A 22,711-nucleotide genomic window follows, 5' to 3' on the forward strand; every position below is an offset into this window, starting at 1 on the left:
GTACAATCTCAGGTCGCATGGATTCTCGCCTATTACATATTCCTGTCTCCTTGTGACTGAGTCTGTGACACAGTGCATGTTTCGAAGAGTTCATCTGGGTGATGGCATACCCAGTCACGACCATCGACCTAGTATAACAACAAGCGCGATTCATCCTACTAGGCAATAGGTTTCCGTTCGTGCAAGGCCAAATCTAGATGATCCCATGCAGACTGCAATCACATTTGACTGTGTCGTTGTTTCAACATGGGAAGACGCAGGGTTCGTCTCCTGTGAGCCCCATAACAACAATTGCACCGAACGGTGTACTCGCAAACACTTGTGTCTACACCAGTATTATATTCTGTTTATAGATCTGCCGCAGATCACCGTCAAATCTGCTTAACCGAGGTGTTAAGTCTCTGATCTCCATGTTCTTTGATGGGGCGTGGATGGCCAACATCTTGTCGCCTACTTGTGGTTTTGTAACGTGTCAATTTCTCTCCCTCTCAGCGTCTAACATATTTCAGAGAATGACGTGAAAATTCCCTTGATCAGGTAGTTAATTGTTCATTACACTGCTCTGTAATTGCAGGTCTGGATTAACATTGTCAGTAGCTGCTTTCACTTAAACGTTTTTTTTTTTTTTTTTTTTCGTGAGAATTCGTAGTCCTTAGAGTTGGATGCGCGGGATATGGGTCCTCTTAAGGGAAAATTTGTTGCTATAATTGCTATAAAACTGATTTACTCTGGGTAAGGGGTCTGACCACTGTTAGTGACACCGACCTTGGCTTCCCTCAGCTCACGCTGCAAGAGGATTGCGGAACATGCATTCTTCCGTCGAAAGAAACATGGAATTCCTCAGTAACAACGTGACAGTGCGTCCTGTTATGAAGCAACATTCGCGAGGCAATGGTTTTTGGACAATTACGTTCCTGAAATCGATTGGACTGTCCAGAGTCCTGACCTTAACCCAATTTATACCTTTGAGGTGGGTTACGACGTCGACTTTGCTACAGATCCCAAAGTTTGACGTCACTACTTTGGTACTGCCTCTTGAGCAACAATGGGCTGCCATTTCACCATAGACATTGAGACAAAGTAATCGAAAATGTCTCCAACAGAGTTCAAGTCGTCGTAAAGGTGAGGGGTGGATACATCCCATACGGATGTCCACTAACAGGTGTGCCGATACTTCCGATCAGAAATGTACAGTGAACTTGTATTGCGTAGTGAGGTTCAATATCAATCGTATGAGTAAATATAAATAATTTTTTTCGGTAACTATAGTATCGACATCGGTACCAAGTGTTCGATAATTTCGTCGTATCATAAGTGCTGGAATCCGCAGTATCAAATGGTGGTGTGGGAAATAATAACCTTTCACTAGTACTTTAAAAACAATTAAACTGTTTTCAGTATCTAGGTAGAATGCACGAAATGTAGTAGTAAAAGTTACACAGCATATACAGACTATAATAATCATACACTGAGGTGATGAAAGTCATAGTATATCTCCTAATATCGAAGCGAACGTCCTTTTGCCCGCTGCAGAGCAGCAACTCGACTTGCCATGGACCCTGCAAGTGGCAGGAAGTCCCCTGCAGAAATAGTGCCATGCTTTCACCTCTATAGCCGCCAGTAACTGCGATAGTGTTGCTAGTGGATGATTTTGTGCACGAACTGATCTCTCGATTAAGTCTGACAAGTGTTCGATGGCATTCATGTTGGGTGATCTGGGTGACCAAACCATTCACTCGAATTGTCCAGAACATTCTTCAAACCAGTCGCTAACAATTGTTGGCCGCTGACATGGCGCATTGTTATCCATAACAGGAAGTCCATGAGTAGCTGCAAATGGACTTAAAATAGCCGAACGTAACCATTTGCATTTAATGATCTGTTCAATTGGGCCAAAGGACCCAGTCCATTCCACGTAAACACAGCCTACACCATTGTAGAACCACCACCAGCGCACACAGTGACTCGTTGAGAACTTGGGTCCATGGCATCGTGTGGTCTGCGCCCACTCGAACACTACCGTCAGTTCTTCCCAACTGAAATCTGGACTCATCTGACGAAGACACGGTTTCCCAGACCTTTAGGATCCAAACGATATGGTCACGAGCCTAGAAGAGTCGCTGCAGGCGATGTCTTGTCGTTAGCAAGAGAATTCGCTTCGTTCATCTGCTGCCATAGCTTACTAACGCCAAATTTCACCGAACAGTCCTAACGGATACGTTCGATGAAAGTCTCACGTTGATTCCTTTGGTTATTTCATTCAGTGTTACTTCATTGACAGCTCCATGCAAACGCCACTGCGTTGTCCGTAGTGAGAGGCAATGTCTGAAATGTAGTATTGTCGATACACTCTTGGCACTGTGAATCTTGGAATATTGAATTCCTTAACGAGTTTTCGAAATTGATTGTTTCTCGCGTCTAACCCCAACTACCATTCTGCTTTCGAAGTCTGTTAATTCCCCTTTGTGTGGCCATAATCACGCCGGAAGCCTTTTCACATGAATCACCTGATTACAAATGACAGTTCCGCCATTGCAGTGCCCTTTTTTAACTTGTATATGCGATACTACCGCCATCTGTATATGTGTATATCGCTAACCAATGACATTTGTCACCTTCATGCTCTCAGCTGTTTACTGCAAACGTAGTACAATACTCATATTTTGCTTTGTACTGGAGTAGTTTTGTTGTTTTTCAAAAAACTCTCTTGTAATTTTTTCTTCAAAAAATATCTCGTAATGATAGACTGGAATAATGGCACGTATGGGTGGCAGAAAATTTTTGTCATGATTCATATCTTCTTTACGATTGCAATATTTCTCCTTTAGTCCTCATGTTTGTATTTGATTTTACACTCCATTTGTTTTATGGAAACATAGACCAATTTGCATAATTCGTTTCGTTTCCTTAATAAGTCCTTTTCTTTCTATAAGACAAGCACCAAACTACGTAAACCACCAATAACTTTTGGGTCTTCCTGCATCGACACTTTTGTTTCTATATTACTGAGTTATAAAAAGAATTTTAGGTATTGGTATTGATATCAAATATTGTGCGAAATCTGCGATGTAGTCGTACGTCATGAAAAAAAAATTACTTGTCTTCTGCAAATAATCTTCTCGCGGAATCCACAGTGTCGGCAGCGATCGACTGTTTAAGTCGCCCTCATGCAGGGCGAAGAAGTGTTCGTGGACGATGCGCTGGTCGAGTTTTGTGCGATCACAACGTGGAATTCCACGTATTACAGTCTTCTGTGGCGTAAAAGACCGGATAAGACAAGTCAGATTTTTACTTCATGGAGGGGAACGTAGCCAATGAGATTTTTTTTTGAGTTATCAGTCTCTGACTGTGCCAACGTATTCATATCGGAGGAACACTTGCAATCTACATCTTCAGTTATTTTCTGAATGTATTCCAATATCTATCTTCCTCTACAGTTGTTTACCCTCAACAGCTCCCTCTAGCGTCATGGAAGTTATTCCCTGGTGTCTTAATTGATGTCTTACCATACTGTCCCTTTTTGTTGTCAGTGTTTTCCATATATTTCTTTTCTCACCGATTCTGAGGAGAACGTCCTCATTCCTTACCTTATCAGTCAACATAATTTTTAATATTCTTCTGCAGCATCATATCTCAAATGCTTCGAGTCTCTTGTATCCCGATTTTCAGTACCATACAGTCCATTGTTACAAACGTGCATTCTCAGATATTTCTGCTTCAAATTAAGGTCCTTGCTCCGTCCGTCATGGGTTATTTTGCTGCCTAAGTAGCAGAATTCCTTAACTTCCTCCACTTCGTGTTCACCAATTCTGATGTTTAATTTTCAAAGTTCTCATTTCTGCTATTTCTCATTGCTTTCGTCTTTATTCGATTGACTCTCAATCCATATTTTGTATTCATTAGACTGTTGATTCTATTCAGCAGATTCTGTTATTCTTCTACACTTTCACTGAGGATAGTAATGTCATCAACGAACATTATCATTGATATACTTTCACCTTGAATTTGTATCCAACACGAACCTTTGTTTTATTTCTGTTCAAATGGTTCAAATGGCTCTGAGCACTATGGGACTTAACACCTATCGTCAGCAGTCCCCTAGAACTTAGAACTACTTAAACCTAAGGACATCGCACAACACCCAGTCATCACGAGGCAGAGAAAATCCCTGACCCCGCCGGGAATTGAACCCGGGAACCCGGGCGCGGGAAGCGAGAACGCTACCGCACGACCACGAGCTGCGGACTTTTATTTCTGTCATTGCTTCTTCGATGTGTAGACTGAACGGCAGGAGCGAAAGACTACATCCCTGTCTTAAACCCTTTTCAATCCTAGCACTTCGTAATTGCCCTTCCATCCGTATTTCCCTATAGCTTACTCCTATTTTTCTCAGAACTTCGAACATCTTGCACGACTTTACACTGTCGAACGCTTTTTATAGGTCGACAGATCTTATGAACGAGTCTTGATGTTTCTTTAGTCTTGCTTCCATTATCAGCTGCAATGTCAGAATTGCCTCTCTAGCGCCTTTACCCTTCCTAAGGCCAATCTGATCGTCATCTGACACATCCTCAATTCTGTTTTACATTCTTCTGTATATTGTTCTTGTCAGCAACTTGGATGCATGAGCTGTTCAACTGATTGTGCGATAATTCTCGCACTTGTCGGCTGTTGGAGTTTTCGGAAATGTGTGGATCATGTTTTCCCGAAAGTCAGATGTTATGTCGCGAGACTCATAGTTTCTACCCATCAACATGAATATTTGTTTTGTTGCCACTTCCCCCGATTGTTTTAGAAATTCTGATGGAATGTTATCCATCCCCCCTGTCTCATTTGATTTTAAGTGTTGTGGACTGGCAAGACAGCCAATCCACAATGAAGGGTAGCCAAAAGGCACGCGTTTAAGCTCACGCAGGATGGCGTGAGGTCTGGAACAGTTAAAGGATTTGAGTCTAACAAATAAAGTACGTAGATGTTGGAATACTTAACTTTAATCCATAATTGGTGAACATCGGTCTGACGGTACATGCATCACAAGATAAATAGCAAATGATAATGGCGCCTTGCTAGGTCGTAGCAAATGACGTAGCTGAAGGCTATGCATACTATCGTCTCGGCAAATGAGAGCGTAATTTGTCAGTGAACCATCGCTAGCAAAGTCGGCTGTACAACTGGAGCGAGTCCTAGGAAGTCTCTCTAGACCTGCCGTGTGGCGGCGCTCGGTCTGCAATCACTGACAGTGGCGAAACGCGGGTCCGACGTATACTACCGGACCGCGGCCGATTTAAAGGCTACCACCTAGTAACTGTGGTGTCTGCCGGTGACACCACATTAAGTCTTTCAGAGCTCTTTCATTTTCTGATTCTAATACTGGATCCACTGTGTCTTCTACACCGACTATGATTCATCTTCCATCGTGTCATCTGGCAAGTCTTCCTTCTCATAGACACCTTCAATGTATTCTTCCTACCTATTCGCTCTCTCCTCTGTGTTTAACTGTGGGATTCCCGTTGCACTCTTAATGTTACCACCCTTGCTTTTAGTTTCAGCGAAGGTTCTTTTCACTTGCCTAAACGCTGAATCAGTCCTCCCGACAATCATTTCGTTTTCGATTATTTTCACGTCTTCCACGCAGCCTTTTCGCCTTAGCTTCCCTTCACTTCCTGTTTATTTCATTCCTAAGTGACTTGTGTTTCTGTATTCCTGAATTTCCTGAAAATCTTTGTACTTCCTTCTTTCATCAATCAACTGAAGCATTTCTTCTGCTACCCATGGTTTTTTCGCGGTTACCTTCCTTTTACCGACAGTTTTATTTCAAAAATCTGTGTTCGCTCTTTTTAGAGATGCACATTGCTCTTCAACTGATCTGCCTACTGAGCTATTCCTTATCACAGTACCTATAACCTTAGAGACTTTCAAGCGTACGTCTTCATTCCTAGTACTTCCGTCAGTCTACTGTTCATCAATACTAAATTCTGATCTGAGTCTATATCTCTTCTGGTCACACCTCACATTTCGGAACCTCTGCCTGACCATGATGTAATCTAATTGAATTCTTGCTCTGTCTCTAGACGTCTCTTGTGATTTTTGAACAGAGTGCTCGCTATTACGAACTGAAATTTATTGGAGAACTAAATCTTTCTTCTCTCTCATTCCTAGTACCAAGCCAATATTCTCCCGTAACCCTTTCTTTTACTCCCTCCCGAACAAACGCATTCCACTCCTCCATGACTATTAGATTTTTATCTCCCATTACGTACTGAATTATGCCTTCAGTATTCTCAGATTTCCTCTATTTCTTCATTTTGGGCTTGCGTCGTCGGCATGTATCCCTGAACTGTCGTTATCGGTGTTGATTTGCCGTCGATTCGGATGAGAACAATCCTATTACTGAACTGTTCACAGTAACTCTGATCCAGCTTCCAAATCATAAGGAGTCCTTCTCATCGTTTCCCGCCGTTGTCGATATTACCTTGTGCTAATCTGGCCAGAAATCCTTGTCTTCTTTCCATTTCATTTCAATGACTCCCACTGTATCTAGATTGAGCCTTTGCATTTCCTTCTTCAGATTTTACAGCTTCCCAACCACGTTCAACCTTCCGACATTCCACGCCGCGATTCGTAGAACGTTATCCTTTCGTTGGTTATAAAGTTTTTTTTTTTCTTATGGTCACCTCTCCCTTGGCCGTCCCCTCCCGGAGATCCGTTTGGGAGACTGTTATGGAATCTTTTGCCAATGGAGAGATCACCATGACGCTTTTTCAGTTACAGGACATATGTGCTGTGGATACACGTTATGTGTTTTCAATGCAGTGGTTTCCATTACTTTCCGCATCCTCATGCTGTTGATAATTTATGATTCTTCCGCCTTGTAGGGGCAGTTTCCCACCCCCAAGGGCAAGAGAGTGCCCCGAATCTCAGTTCACTCCTCCGGCCGCTCTGGCAAGACCGTTGCCAGAATGAGGGTGACTTCTTATGCCGGAAGTTTTCGGCTGCCGGTTCTGATGTTTTTATTCAAAATTAAGCGGTGGCGGAGTTCAGACCCGGAATCCAGGATGTTTTGATGATTGTTATTCAAAAACGCTACCCCTAGACCACGGATTGGCCAGCGAATTACAAGATGCATTCTACGTCACAAGCAGAAATGGGAGACGTCATATTGGACGTCGTCGTATTGGGCTGAAGCCCTTATTCGGTTGGCTTTGTGGTATAGTTTACGTCTCACCAATGTATGCTGTTTCAAAGCACCAGCACGTTGAGGACCTCTCAAAACCGCGTCGTTGTTGGTATGATTTGTTGTAACGAATTGGCGGGGTGTGTTTGAGGATTAAAGTAATTTAGTATTTTTTTTCCTATTGTAACTTGCGTGATATGATAGTAATGCACTGCGAGGCAATGGTGCACTGAAGACATATCATAAACTTGTCATTTTGGTGTGATTTATTTGCAATAAGTTTCAGTAAATGAGATATCGGCAGTAGAAGGCATCAGGACACTATAACACAAAAGACGTGTATGGGTACGTCCGGGGTGATGTTGTGGGTGGGTGTGGGGAGTTACACTGTCAAAGTTAGTTCCTTCTCATCCTGGAATCTCTATTTTGTTTGTTCACCTTTACGTTTTCTAAGAGATTGTGGGGCTTTCTTAATAATGTTATAGTAGTATTACCTATGATATTAGGTGTTACGTATGTATAAGAGCGTTCTCTCTCAGGAGTGAGTTTGTTCAATTTCGTGAACATGCAATGGAACACACACACACACACACACACACACACACACACACACACGAGCGAGCGCGCAAAGGTGGACAACCGCACAGCTTTAGCCCGCTCTCCCACGCTCGCGCATTATCAATAGCATTGCGATAAATAAATGATTTTTTGACTTTATCTACAAGAAACCTTGCACAACTTAGAGTAAGATGTTTTCCATTTTCTTGCTTAAAGTCTTGTACTCACATGTTCTGAAAGTTCTGTTACAGAATAAAAACAGTGGTCAAGTAAGAATGATCTTAGAACTTTACTCAGACTTCGAATGATGAAATAATTTTTATCTTATGTGGAAGACCGTAATAAATATAATAGTATAATTTGTAATTGAGCCTTAATAAGCTGCTATCTTACTAACCAGACATGAAATTTTTCTTTTTGCCTTAGGATACTAAAATTTTTGTTTATGTTTAGTACATACAGAACAACATGCCTAGGCTATGGACGGCGGAGGAAATGTGCTTTTTAATAGATCTAACATAACAGTTTTACGCGCTGTGTGATCTGTGAGTCATGTAATGCCGACCACTGCCGCTGTAGAGCGCTGTGGTCTCAAATCGTGACGTGGAGCACGTTATGTTCCGTGCGATGCACCAGCTGATTTCTAAGCGTGCACTTGCAGCCACGGGTGCAGATGGGCTGACGCCGTCGGCTGCAGCGGACAGTGCTGGTGATGTTGAAGGTGCGGTAGCGAGTACTCACCATGAGGTCGCGCAGCTGGTTCACCAGGGGCGAGGTGGAGAAGAAGTTGCCGACCACGGAGAAAATTTTCCCTTCCAACTTGGCGCCTCGTGTGGGGAGATGGCACGTCTGCTCTCGTCCCTCGCTGCCGTCGCTGCAACATCCAGGCATACGAGAACAGTGCCGCGGTCCTTTGTCAGGCTAACACGCTTACTGGGCTGCTCCACTCGCTTGATCAGTAGAGTGCATTGTGCATTGTGCGCTTAACATGCAGCCGGCCGGAATAGCCGTGCGGTTCTAGGAGCTTCAATCTGGAAACGCGCGACCGCTACAGTCGCAGGTTAGAATTCTGCCTCGGGCATGGATGTGTGTGATGTCCTTAGGTTAGTTATGTTTAATTAGTTCTTAGTTCTAGGGGACTGATGACCTCCGATGTTAAGACCCATAGTGCTTAGTGCCATTTGAACCATAATTAATCGAAACCCTCAGCTGCCAACAGGTGTTGTTGATATACCTCAATGGGATGCATAAGAGGGATATCGTCCCAAATTCTGTCCAAATGGCTTGTTAGATCGTCAAAATCTCGAGACAGGTGGAGGGCCCTGTCAATAAGGCTCCAAACATTGTCTGTTGGGGAGAGATCAGGCGACTTTGCTGACCTGTGCAGGATTTGGAAAGTTTGAAGACAACCAACAGAAACTCTCGCCAGGTGCGGGAGGGTGTTATCCTGCTGAAAAATAAGCCCAGGATGGCTTGCCATGAAGTGCAAAAAAACTGGGTGTAGAATATCGTCGACCCACTGCTGTGCTACAAGGGTGTCGCGAAAGAAAACCAAAGATCTCCTGCCATTAAAATAAATGGCACTCCAGACCATCACTCCGGATTATCAGCCATATGGCGATGGATAGTCAGGTTGGTAGCCCACCACTGTCTAGGGAGATCTCGAGGCACGTCTTTGCTGGACATTGGCTCTCAGTTCGAAGCCAACGCACCACGAAGGAATCGGTAGATATGATGTATACGTACACACAATCAAATGATTACAAATTTGGAAAAATTGGATGATTTATTCAACAGAAAGAGGTTTGCAAATTGAACAAGTCAATAGCGCGGTGGTCAACCTCTGGTACTTACACAAGCAGCTGTTCAGCTTGGAACTGGTTAAGTAGGGTTGTTCGATATTCTCCTGGGTGATATGAGCGATATCGTACCGAATTATGCCCAAGTGGCGTGCTACATCGTCAAAATCCCAAGGTACTTGGAGGGACCTGTTCATAACGCTCCAAACGTTGTTATTTGGGAATAGACCTTGCTGACAGGATTTGGAAAACTCGAGGCTAAGCATTAGGAACTCTCACCGTGAGCGGGCAGGCATTATCTTCCTGAAAAATAAGTCCAGGACGACTTGTCATGTAGGGAAAAAAAGGGTGTAGGATATCGTGGACATACCACCGTGATGTAAGGCTGCCACGAGTGACAACCAAAGGTTGTCCATCACATCTACCGATTTCCGTTCCATTCGGACAATTCACTCATGCTGTGTCCTTCTGTTTGGCTTAAAGTGTGTGATTAGGTAAGATATTTTAACAGCTGTTACAGTTTAAGTGCGTGAAACAATTTACAGGTGGTGATAAGATAAATAAAAAATATAAAAATATCTTAAATAAAGTACTTAAATAATTGAAACCGTCAAGACAGCGCGCAGCCCTCGGGAATAGAACAAGGAAGTAGGAAGACAAATTTAGAGTTGGTAGAGTAGTCGAATGTAGAAAGAAGCTTCCACGGCTGAGGGTCCTCATCGAAAACCGATACTCGAGGCTGTATTGATTCAGAAGTGGGAGTGCGTTTAGCGTATGAGAATTACATTTATTCTTGTAATTAAGCACAGTCATTCGATACTTTTAGCCAACTGCAAATACAAAGAAGAGAATTATTCGGTATTCAGACATTCATCGCCGAAAATATTACTCCTGCTTTTAATGTCTTTTTTATCAGGGCTATTTCCGTAAAGCTTATTCATACCGTAACGAGTAACTGAAGAACTGAAATTGACGCCGAACCCCAATGAAAAAGATAAGCAAACTGGAATACATTTACCGCACGTATACAGCGAGAAATCAAATGGGAATTTTGAGGCCAGACTGGACGCTTTGTCTGCAATTATCTCCGCTAGGCAGCGCTCCGTACTCGTGAATGCACGGGCAACAGGCAGTCATTTCAAAAAGCCATTCAGAAAGCTCGTTACGTGAGTAATAGCGACGCTCAGAACAAAACGAATGTTAAGCGTTTGCCGGTATTCACATACATCCATTAGCCAGTAGTATCTAACTAATTATCTAGTCGATGAGAGCCACGTTTTATGTGTGTGGCTGAGTTATTATGAGTCTTTAACGTACAGAAAAACATAGCTGACAATAGTGGAATCGTCAGTAACAAAGACTTTTTATTTCGAGAATTTGCTGACACACAGATGCATATTTGAGGTAGAGCAAAAATTAGTGGGCCATTTCTGAATTCAACCAAGATACGATAGCTTCTCGCAGGCCCTTTAAACGCTAAAAAACGTGTGGGGTACAGTCGTTTCACTATACGCACTGGTTAACACAAGAGATTACTAGAGAACACTGCGCATCATGGGAATCAGTCCAGATGCAAACTAATACCACCATACAACAAATATTAGAAAACACTTTATTAGAGATGAGACAGTTCCCCAACACTTTTAAATTAAACATCATTACAATAACTGACACTGGGGAAGTCATATCACACCCATTAACTGAGATGACGAGTTGTTGTTCAAGATACAAATTTGAACCCACTGTTAACAAAAAAAAGTTTGCATGTCTGATCGAGACACAACTAGGCATAAATTGTAATATATCGAAGTTTTCACCTGTATCAGGACAAGACCAAATGTCCGAACCTGGAGATGAATGACGATACGTGTAGCACTGCACTGGGAACCCCATGAAGCTCATATTGCCCCTGAGAAGTTACCGAAAAAGGTATGTAATAAAGGGCAACGTACAAGTGTGAAACGCCATGAAGTAAAGTTTTGGTGATGGACAGGGAGTAGAATCCAGTATCTCTATGAGCTGCTAAATAAGCACAATCATATGTCCACCAATACCGTGATATGGAACCTGAAATGACGACACAAATGATTTTTGCCTGGCAGGGATACGAACCCGGTACCTTTCGCTATTGTTTTATAGCTACTAATAGACATGAAATAGTTATTGTTTCTTCGTAACTAGTGAGATGTGCACATGTGATTAGATTGAAGAGTTCCTAGATAACAGAACGCAGCATATCATTCTCAATGGAGAGAAGTCTTCCGAAGTAAGAGTGATGTCAGGTGTGCCGCAGGGGAGTGTCATAGGACAGTTGCTATTCACAATATACATAAATGACCTTGTGGATGACATCGGAAGTTCACTGAGGCTTTTTGCAGATGATGCTGTGGTGTATCGAGAGGTTGTAACAATGGAAAATTGTACTGAAATGCAGGAGGATCTGCAGCGAATAGACGCATGGTGGAGGGAATGGCAATTGAATCTCAATGTAGACAAGTGTAATGTGCTGGGAATACATAGAAAGATAGTTTCCTTATCATTTGACTACAAAATAGCAGGTCAGCAACTGGAAGCAGTTAATTCCATAAATTATCTGGGAGTACGCATTAGGAGTGATTTAAAATGGAATGATCATATAAAGTTGATCGTCGGTAAAGCAGATGCCAGATTGAGATTCATTGGAAGAATCCTAAGGAAATGCAATCCGAAAACAAAGGAAGTAGGTTATAGTACGCTTGTTCGCCCACTGCTTGAATACTGCTCAACAGTGTGGGATCCGTACCAGATAGGATTGATAGAAGAGATAGAGAAGATCCAACGGAGAGCAGGGCGCTTCGTTAGAGGATCATTTAATAATCGCGAAAGCGTTACGGAGATGATAGATAAACTCCAGTGGAAGACTCTGCAGGAGAGACGCTCAGTAGCTCGCTACGGGCTTTTATTAAAGTTTCGAGAACACACCTTCACCGAAGAATCAAGCAGTATATTGCTCCCTCCTACGTATATCTCGCGAAGAGACCATGAGGACAAAATCAGAGAGATTAGAGCCCACACAGAAGCATACCGACAATCCTTCTTTCCACGAACAATACGAGACTGGAATAGAGGGGAGAACCGATAGAGGTACTCAGGGTACCCTCCGCCACACATCGTCAGGTGGCTTGCGGGGTATGGATGTAGATGTAGATGTAGATGTTGGGCTCGAGGTAATGCAACGAATAGTTCTGTGCTGCATGGGGCTCCAACCCCGCGCATCTCGTTGTTATTGACCCATCACGAAGATACGTCAACTGCCGAATTCCCTTTCACCAGTAGCTAAGATCGCGCCGTTCGTAGAGATCTGAAGGGGTTTGACATAGTGAGGAAGCAACAAAACGATGGGACAGTATCATCTCGAAAGGTTCAAATCCAAAGAAAAATTGGAATTGGAGATCGAATTCCAGCCCACTGCCAATATTTTCAAAGTCTCAAGGCCACTTAAAATAGGAAATGAAGATGACCTTACATGACGATTAGTTCGTGAACTAAAATAGCATTAACACTGTAAGAAATCTTACAAGAGACAGAGTTTCTGGCAACAGCAACTTTTGCCTCTGACAGCCAAAACTAATCTCACTCTGTTCCAGTCAGTACCGAATGGACGGGTTTAATGTTGATTTGGAAATATGGCACAGTACTGCGTTCCTTACTTGACGTCATTGAAGGTGAAGATGGTACGTTTGTGGCTGCTAAATGCTGGTACCCCCAGTGGGAATCGAGCCCGTACCTTAGTCACTACAAGATAACCTCAGTCCATCCAGCCACCGAATTTCACACATGTCACCGTCATGCTTTTGTCATAATGGGGTATGTAGCACAAGGTACAAGAAATGTTGGCTTTCACTTGAGCTGTTGCTGTGAATAACCTATTCGTAGTCTAGTAATCAATGTCGTGCAGTGCGAAAGCAAAGCCGTGATATCAGACCCATCCTTTTCGTTTCAGTTTTAAGACGTATGCCGTCTGTCTGACAGAACGTCAGAGACAGTTTCGTTCTTTTTCTAACCAGCCAGTAACGGAAAATTCTTGCGGAAACATGTTTGTGAAAGGGCTCGGTGGGTACCTGTCACAGTAAGACCAATTTCAGCGCCATCGGCCGGCGGCCGCTTGATACAGACCGGCGTCAGCCCAGGTGGTCGCACACATCGGGCATTCAGCCTGTTATCTCCAGCGAACCTTATGGTCTCGAATTGGCAGCTAAAACATTGTGTAACGTTGCGTATGATATAATACTATGGTTCAGCATGTTCTGTAGCGATTTTGTTTGGCATGTTGCTACAAGCATATTTATCCGTGGTCTTATTTTTTTCAAGTTTGTAGCGTAACTCGTGCTATGGCAACTGGAATATTTCTAATTTATGGCGCTATCAGAAGCGTCGTTTATGCATTCCAAAAAGGAGCCTAAAGCGGAGTGAAGTCTAAAATTCGTGACATTATGTTTTGTTTTAGTTTAATAAGAGGGCAATACAAAACATCTCGAATGGAAAAACTGGTAGAAGCCGACCTCGGGAAAGATCAGTTTGGATACCGTAGAAATGTCGGAACACGTGAGGCAATACTGCCTCTATGACGTATCTTAGAACATAGATTAAGGAAAGGTTGAAAGGGTACAGTACCGCCTGACATTGAAAATAGGTACAACATACTTCATTATTTTTGTCAGAACAACACATTTTTTTTGTAAAATAACTCAATTTCAATTAATACAGCGAAGCCAGATACCAGTGTGGGAAAGAATGACAATTTATTTATTTAATTGATCACATGGGCACTCCCACAAAGTAAATCCCTACATCCAGTTTGGTGAGATCTGTGAAATGAATGAATGTATGGTCGTCTGCTAACCGCAGATAGTGAATGTGAATATATGATCATCTTTGAGTCGATCCTTTGGCCACCTTTGGTGGGACCAAAGAGATGAAATTTACCAGAGCTTTGAGCGCCTGAAATGTGGCTGACCAATACGATAGCAAGGTGCTTCCCCCACCTCGACACAGGTGCGAGAGGACCTAGAGAACGGCCACGTTTCAGCACTCTGCCGCTGGATCTTGTGCTGTTAAGACCTGTTTTAGTTGTGCTCCGCAATGACGAAAGAGTGGAGACATGGTATGCATGTGGAATATTTAAGAGTAGTTTGAAATAATAATTTCTCTATTTCAGGAACTTTTGTGGGGAGAATTAAATGTCAGGCAGGTAATATTAAAGGGATTGTAGTAATCTTCGGAAGTGACCAACGGTCACAATGAAACCACGTGTAGCAATAAGTTGAAATACTTCTGTGTGCTAAAGTTAAGCTGAATTACTAGCGTGTGTACAATAAGTTGAAATATTTAAGAAATAGGGTGTGTACTATAAGTTGAAATATTTAAGAAATGGCGTGTGCAGGACTTGAAATTAGAGATGAGTACTTCCACGTGGTGAGTACTGTGCGAGTCTCAATCTGTGTATGAGACAAAGGATAAAGAGAAGTACTCGTCCATGGTATCAGTTGAGGACTCGCGTGTGTGATGTTCTTAATATTACTTTGCATGATATGATTCCGTGTGACGCTAGATTTAAACTCTGAGAGAGAATCAAGGTGAGTCGGCCGTCTATCCAGCAACGCCACTTGGCTTGCATTGCACAGGAAGACGTGCATATATCTCCAGAGTTCACAGTAGGAAAGTAGAATTACGAAGTGGGGCAGTGTCGTGTGAAACTGGGATAAATATTAATTGAAGTGGGAAAGCTGAAAGTGATAGTGTTGTGACTATTTAGTGTAGTATTTCATATTGTAGTGTGATGTATGTCATGTAATTTGGGTATGTGTGGTTTGCATGGGAGAGTAGCAAGGTAGTCTCAAAAGATTAGTGGGTTATGCTTGTTCCTTCCGTATCGCTCGATCTGGAGGAAAGTTTCGTGATGATGATTGTGAGAGTCGAAGTGTGAGGTATAATAAAAATCCACCATCCTATCCAGAAAGTGCACAGTAGCGTTAAAATAATTACGAGACCATAATATAGAGATTCACCACTGTAAAGCCATGCCCACTGGGCGGAATTTCTCATGTGTTATTGTTGTAGGTTGTAGAATTTGTGTGTTTAGGTTAGAGAATTTATCGGAATAAATAAGATAGTGAAAAGAAAAAGATTGGTGGATTTTTCCTTCGAATTGTATGTTGTCATAATGTCCCGAATTTATAATGTGTGCGCCATTCATATCCAGTGCGGTGGCCACGTGTTGACAAAAGCCGTTAAATAAAAGACAAAAAGAAAATGTGGTATTGCCAGTGCGTAGTGTACAGTCAGAGTTCTGTAAATTACTGATAGTCAGATGCGTGTTTCCGTTGCGTATTAATCATATAGGAGGATAACTTGTAACTTAAATTGTGAGTACGAGAGTTCATGTTACTCGATAAATTAAGAATGAATCCACTCGCTTGGCAGACCACTCATCTTGCAGGCCTGACTGCTTGATGCCACAGTATGAGCAAGGCATGTGGGTGCCTCTCAAGGTAAACCTACGCTTCTAGCATTTTTAGGCTTAGAGAAAACTTTTGACAATGTTGACTCGAATACTCTCTTTCAAATTTTTGAAGGTGGCAGGGGTAAAATACAGGGAGCGAAAGGCTATTTGCAATTTGTACAGAAACCAGATGGCAGTTATAAGAGACGAGGGGCGTGAAAGGAAAGCAGTGGTTGGGTAGGGAGTTAGACAGGGTTGTAGCCTATCCCAGATGTTATTCAATCTGTATATTGAGCAAGCAGTAAAGGAAACAAAAGAAAAATTCGGAGTAGGTATTAAAATCCAGGGAGAAGAAATAAAAATTTTAGATTCGCCGATGACATTGTAATTCTGTCAGAGACAGCAAAGGACCTGGAAGAGCAGCTGAACGGAATGGACAGTGTCTTGAAAGGAGGGTATAATGTGAACATCACCAAAAGCAAAACGAGGATAATGGAATGTACTCGAATTAAATCGGGTGATGCCGAGGGAATTAGATTAGGTAATGAGACGCTTAAAGTAGTAAATGAGTTTTGCTATTTGGGGTGCAAAACAACTGATGATGTCGAAGGAGAGTGGATATAAAATGTAGACTGGCAATGGAAAGAAAAGCGTTTCTGAAGAAGAGAAATTTGTTAACATAAAGTATAGATTTAAGTGTCAGGAAGTCGTTTCTGAAAGTATTTGTATGGAGTGTAGCCATGTATGGAAGTGATGGTTCAAATGGCTCTGAGCACTATGGGACTTAACATCTATGGTCATCAGTCCCCTAGAACTTAGAACTACTTAAACCTAACTAACCTAAAGACAACACACAACACCCAGTCATCACGAGGTAGAGAAATATGGAAGTGAAACATGGACTATAAATAGTTTGGGCAAGACGATAATAGAAGCTTTAGAAATGTGGTGCTACAGAAGAAGAAGAATGCTGAAGGTTAGATGGGTAGATCACATAACTATTGAGGAGGTATTGAACAAAATTGGGGAGAATAGAAATTTATGGCACAACTAGAAGAAGTGATCGGTTGGTAGGACAAGTTCTGAGGTATCAAGGGATCACCAATTTTGTATTGGAGGAGAGCGTGGAGGGTAAAAATCGTAGCGGTAGACCAAGAGATGAATACACTAAGCAGATTCCCAGAGATGTTGGTTGCATTAGGTACTCTGAGATGAAGAAGCTTGCACAAGATAGAGTAGCATGGAGAGCTGAATCAAACTAGTCTCTGGACTGAAGACCACAACAACAAAACAACCAAACATTTGTGCCCTGTATGGAGTGAATGCTATCGAGAATGTCAAGTTGTATCGCTTCAAGCACGATCGTTTTGAAATAAATTAATCACCGTATTCAGGAATACAAACAGGCGTTGAGAAGGACGTTTCTGCGATTTAGTACCATGGTCAATGACAGCGCACCCTATAACTGGCAAATGTATCAATTGACCTTCATACGACTCTTGCCTTCAGTTGACGATTGCGCTACAACGTCCACATGTTGTGACAGAGGTGAAACAAATGTTGGGCTATTGACACAACCCTTGGAAGACCCAAGAAATCTACTAAGGAGACCGCCAGCACTATGGTTAGTTGTGGCAGTGCCCTCTTGTAATATTCTGTGATTGCTGGCTGGGTGAGGGGAGGGTCGTATAATAGGTGGGTGCAGGTTTCCTCTCACTACTTTACTAAATGTACACGTGATTAAAATATACTTTATTACAACTGAGTACTTAACTTCAATGATGCCCGTCGTCCACATCACCACTATGTACATTGACTACGTTCCCTCACAGTTAGCTAAGGTGCGAGACGATGACTGTCACTGTGGAAGACCAGAGCACAATGCGACTTGTTGAATTGTAATGCGAACTGAGTCCCGATGTGAGGTACTGAGATTGAGACAGCTCGGTCGGCTGCTGTGGCCTATATGCACGCTGCCCAGATGGCATTGTCGGCGTGTAGGCTGGGGGCGTGTCTTGGTCTACTCTTGTCATAGGCGTGCCTAACTCAGCGCCTGATGTACAACGTGTCCTGTCGGCAACCGGTGTGCTGGCGAAGGCATACGCCAACACACGGTTGTTCGACCTCTTCTGAAATATTACTGAGCACTGTGCGATCATTATCTGAAGGCAGTGACGGAGAACATCGTAAACGTTGAAGGAAGGCAGCGCAGCTGATTTTGTGGTATAGCGAATTAGGGGGGAGAGTGTCGCAAATGTTTTCTTTTTTTTCCGTTGTGTTTTGAGGTTGAGGGGGCAGTGGGACGTGTTGGGGACGCAATATTAAAACAAACATTTTTCACTGAGGCGCTTTATTTCTATGGCGTTTTAGCGACCATCTTTGTCCTCTAAATACAAACCGTTTTTGTTGGTAACGCCGTACAAAGGATGATGTTACAATTGTAATAACAAAAGAGAAATTAGAGCTCGCACGCAAAGATTTTAATGTTCGTTTTTCTCGCGCTTCGTACGTGAGTGGAATGCCCGAGAAACTGAAATGATTCTGTGAACCCTTTACGATACGCTTAATTGTGAATTGCACTCTAATCGTCTACCATTGCTATGTAAATTCAAAGACATTGTGTATACGTTATAAGCGCACAAAATGTGAATGATATACTATATACACACATTGGCAAAGTTGCAATTAAAGCCATTTTTTTAAAAAATCCATTTACATATCTTGGTAGATTACGTATTTTCTTAAGATTAAATCTAATGCAGAGCGCTTGCAGGAAAGAATAGTTTCCTATGTTGTGCGATTGCTAGGCAGTTGAAATATTTTGTGGTCGCTACGTTTATCATGAGTGTATTCTTTAACTTATTTTCCGTTAAAAGTAGATATCCCTGCTCATGTTATAGCAAAATAACTATATTTGCGTTAGTTAATATTACAGACTTGGGCGAGGTAGACGAAACGTGTTATCCTTCAAGGGATGAGGCTGGCTTTGCGTCCTGAGTCTGTACTAGGCGGTGTCTCGACAGGTAGGAGATCCCACGGGCTGGCCGGCCAGCTGCAGTCTGGTGTTGAAGCGAGACCGAAGCGATCGAGAGCTTTAAGAACTGCATGCTTAGGTTTAAAGTAATTATCAAATCTAAATATGGTTTCATTGTGCAGCCTCTTCCAAATAACATTATCATTATTATATGTAAAATGTGAACCAAGTTCTTCAGCATACTAATACTAACATAAACAGTATCAGCAGGTTCAGGTACAATAAGCAGTTCAGTGGAATCGACAAAGTCTTTAAATTTGCAATTTGACAGCATATCCAAAGCTGTATTCAGCCTCCTCTGATAAGCTGATTCTTTATCAATTTCTGTCTCGATTCCCTCAGATTCGGCTTTCGAAGGCGGTTTCTGATAATAAAAGTACTTTACTGTAAACCCACACATATCAGTTACTGTCTTAGAATATATTACTCTGTCGTACGAACACATGAAATTCTTAAACCAACCAGACATATTAAACGAAGCCAATTCTGTGAACTTAACAAAATTTGAATCACTTTTTCCACCTCTATACTCAAAATTAAATGTAACATAATGATATTTGGTCCATAAACCAACAGACATAGGATTCTGAGGATTTTTAACGATTTTAAGCAGACGACGATTTCTTTTACCCGAGACGCGCCAGCGTGGTCGCAGCGGATGGCTCTGCCTCTGGCGCTCCTTTTCACGTAAATACGTGTACTTCCTCTCCTGGCATCGCTGTAAGAGTGGCAAGGAGAAATACACATAAGGGTATTTGTTGCAATGACTCACTGGGAGAGGTCAACTCGAGAGAGAGACGTCGCTCTACTTGAAGGCGGTGGATGTTCCATCAGAGAAGCTGCCAGGACGTATGACGTACCACATACCATTGGAACGAGATGGTGGCGGAACAGCCTCGAAAGAGGCACTACCAACAGAGCTCCTGGTTCAAGCAGGAGGAGGGTGAGTTCACGGCACGAGGACAGGGAGCTAGTGTCTAAGAGCACACGAAATCCCTTTCTGAACTACGGCTGGAGACCAACTTCCCTGACTCCAACAACACCATTCGCTGAAGGCTGAGGGGCGCTGGACTGCACATGCGATGACCCGCTGTGAAGCAGGAACTTAGCGAATACAATGTTTTAGACCGGATGGCATTTGCGGAGCTCCAACAGAATTCATCGTGGGAAAAATGTAACTAGTTCAGATGGACGCTTTCAAAGTGCTTTGTGTTATTTCAAATACATCTATCTCTTCCCCTCCATCCATTAATACATCCTCCGTACTCGAAAAATTATGCAAACTATTTCGTCTTACATTTATTCATCGTTAATGTCTCCTCCATTCTCTCTGTCACTCTCTCTCGCCTCACTTACACCATCAACTCAATTGCCCTTCTACTCCGTTCTCCCAGAACGTTACAAACAAATTTAGCGGTTTTCATTTACTTTCTGCTTTCTTTACTGTCCTCTATCATTCCTATAAAAACCTATGAAAGTGTTCTTTTACATCCCTTTGCCCATAATCCATTCTTCCTCTGTCCTAGATAAAACGAACTGTGGCCCACGTCTAAGTAAGGAATACTTTGCAAGCTTTTCACTATTTTATTTTGCACTTCTGCAGTCCTATATAGTCCTAGATCCCTCCGACCTTCCTGCTAGCCACCCTTGACAACTGCATCCACATCTACATGAATTCTCTGCGACTCACATTGAACGGCTTGGCACGGGGTTCTTTGAACCACTGTCACACTATTTCTCTAGGCGCTTCAGTCTGGAACTGCGCGACGGCTACGGTCGCAGGTTCGATTCCTGCCTCGGGCATGGATGTGTGTGATGTTCTTAGGTTAGTTCGGTTTAAGTAGTTCTAAGTTCTAGGGGACTGATGACCTCAGATGTTAAGTCCCATAGTGCTCAGAGCCATATGAACCATTATTTCTCTACAGTTCCACTCTCAAAAGGTGCGTGACAATAATGAACAACTAAACCTTACCGTGCAAGTACTGATGTCTCTTATCACAATAGTCATGTCTCCTATGTATGTCGGGGTAAACAAAATATCGTAGCATTCAGCGGAGGTGGTTGACGACTGTAATGTAGAGAAAACATTTTGACGCAAAATAAAACCTCTACGTTTCAATGATTTCCATCCATAATCGTTTACCATATCTCGTGACACAATATCCCATATTTCGTGATAATACAAAGCGAGCTTCCCTTATTTGACCTTTATCGATTCCTTCCGTCGGTCCTACCTCGTAGGCATCCCATACGAGCAGGAATACATACGAAGAGAACGAAGAAGTGTGTTGTAGGCGGTAACTTTTATTGATTTGTTGCATCTTCTACATATTCTACGAATAAAACGCAGTCTCTGGGTTTCCCTCCCCACAATATTTTCCATGTGACGGTTCCAGTTTAAGTTGTTTTTGATCGTAGCTGCCAGATATTTAGATGATTCGACAACCTTTAAATGTGGTAGATCTCTCTTGTAAGCGAATTTTAACGGAATTGGTTTCGTATTCATCTGGAGAATCTCACACATATTATTTTTTAGGGTCAATTGTCACACTTTGGACTGTGAAGATACATTTTCAACATCATTTTGCAATTCGCTTTGCTCTTCTTAGAAGTTTGCTAGATGGCAGCCATACCTGCCTCAAATCTAAGAGTTCCGATCTTTTGCGAAGTAGCTTATATAAGAAATAGTAGGTCTACGTCTCTTTACTTTCTGAATCACACTCATCACTTCCGTTTCACACGGTGACGTCCCATCAGTTACTGGTAACTGTGACCTTTCAGACGAATCCAATCGAATGACTGAGACGACAATCCATAGGAAAACAATGTGGTTGGAAGCAGTTTATGAGGAATGATATCGAAAGCCTTTTTGGAACCCTATAAATACAGAGTCAATTCGAGAGCCTGTACGCAATACGTCTTGCGAATAAAATGCCAGCTGTGTGACGCTTTCCAAATCCATGCTGGTTTAGATGTCAATAGCTAATATATTTCGGGATATGTCATAACATTGGAACAAAGTGTTTGTTCACACGTCGTGCTACATGTCGATGTCAATGAAATGAGTGTTTATTATCTTCCGCATGTACTGCAATGGTCTATGCGACATTCCAATCTTCTACCTCACCATAGATACTAGAATACTGCTCATGACATCGTAAGAAAAGTAATTAAGCCGCTGCATCGCTGATATGCAAGATGCAGTCCTGAATTGTTAGCGCACTCAAGAAAGACATTACCTGTAGAAACATCATTGCCCTGCTAGGACTAAGGTGACAACATAGTGGAACAAGCCTGGTGACGCTGTGATAGTTTTATTACTTCGTGGAATGACAGAGAATTATCTTACAAGATTCACTTGATATATTCGTGGTATACCAATCAAAGATTCTGCATGAATTTCACATTGGTGTGTCATCGAGTTATCAAATATATGTTTACAGATAGGGGAAATTCACGCAGCATCTACATAATTTTGTTGTCTACATTCCGAATTATCTGTATTAGTCAGTCATCACAAGGGCAATGATGAGGTGATGAACGGTGCATTTGGTCACTTGCTCTATGAAAATGTCGACGCACTGTAGAGAGTAGAAGGCAGTAGCTCTTAGTTCCAAACTGGCGAGAGAGTAACCTTTTACTTCCTCTGTGACGGAGCTACAAAC

The 22,711-nt window shown here is 42.4% G+C and overlaps 1 protein-coding gene across 1 annotated transcript in view; it reads right to left on the reverse strand.

The window, feature by feature from the left end:
- Positions 1–22,711, reverse strand: part of LOC124711597 (neo-calmodulin-like) — a 468,518-nt gene that overhangs the window by 365,004 nt on the left and 80,803 nt on the right. The window contains exon 2 of the mRNA XM_047241753.1: positions 8,474–8,606. Within this exon, the coding sequence (XP_047097709.1) occupies positions 8,474–8,476 (3 nt within the window). The 5' untranslated portion in view covers positions 8,477–8,606. The remainder of the gene's footprint in view (positions 1–8,473; positions 8,607–22,711) is intronic.

This window comes from Schistocerca piceifrons, chromosome 8 (genome assembly GCF_021461385.2).
Source record: "Schistocerca piceifrons isolate TAMUIC-IGC-003096 chromosome 8, iqSchPice1.1, whole genome shotgun sequence".
NCBI lineage: Eukaryota > Metazoa > Arthropoda > Insecta > Orthoptera > Acrididae > Schistocerca > Schistocerca piceifrons.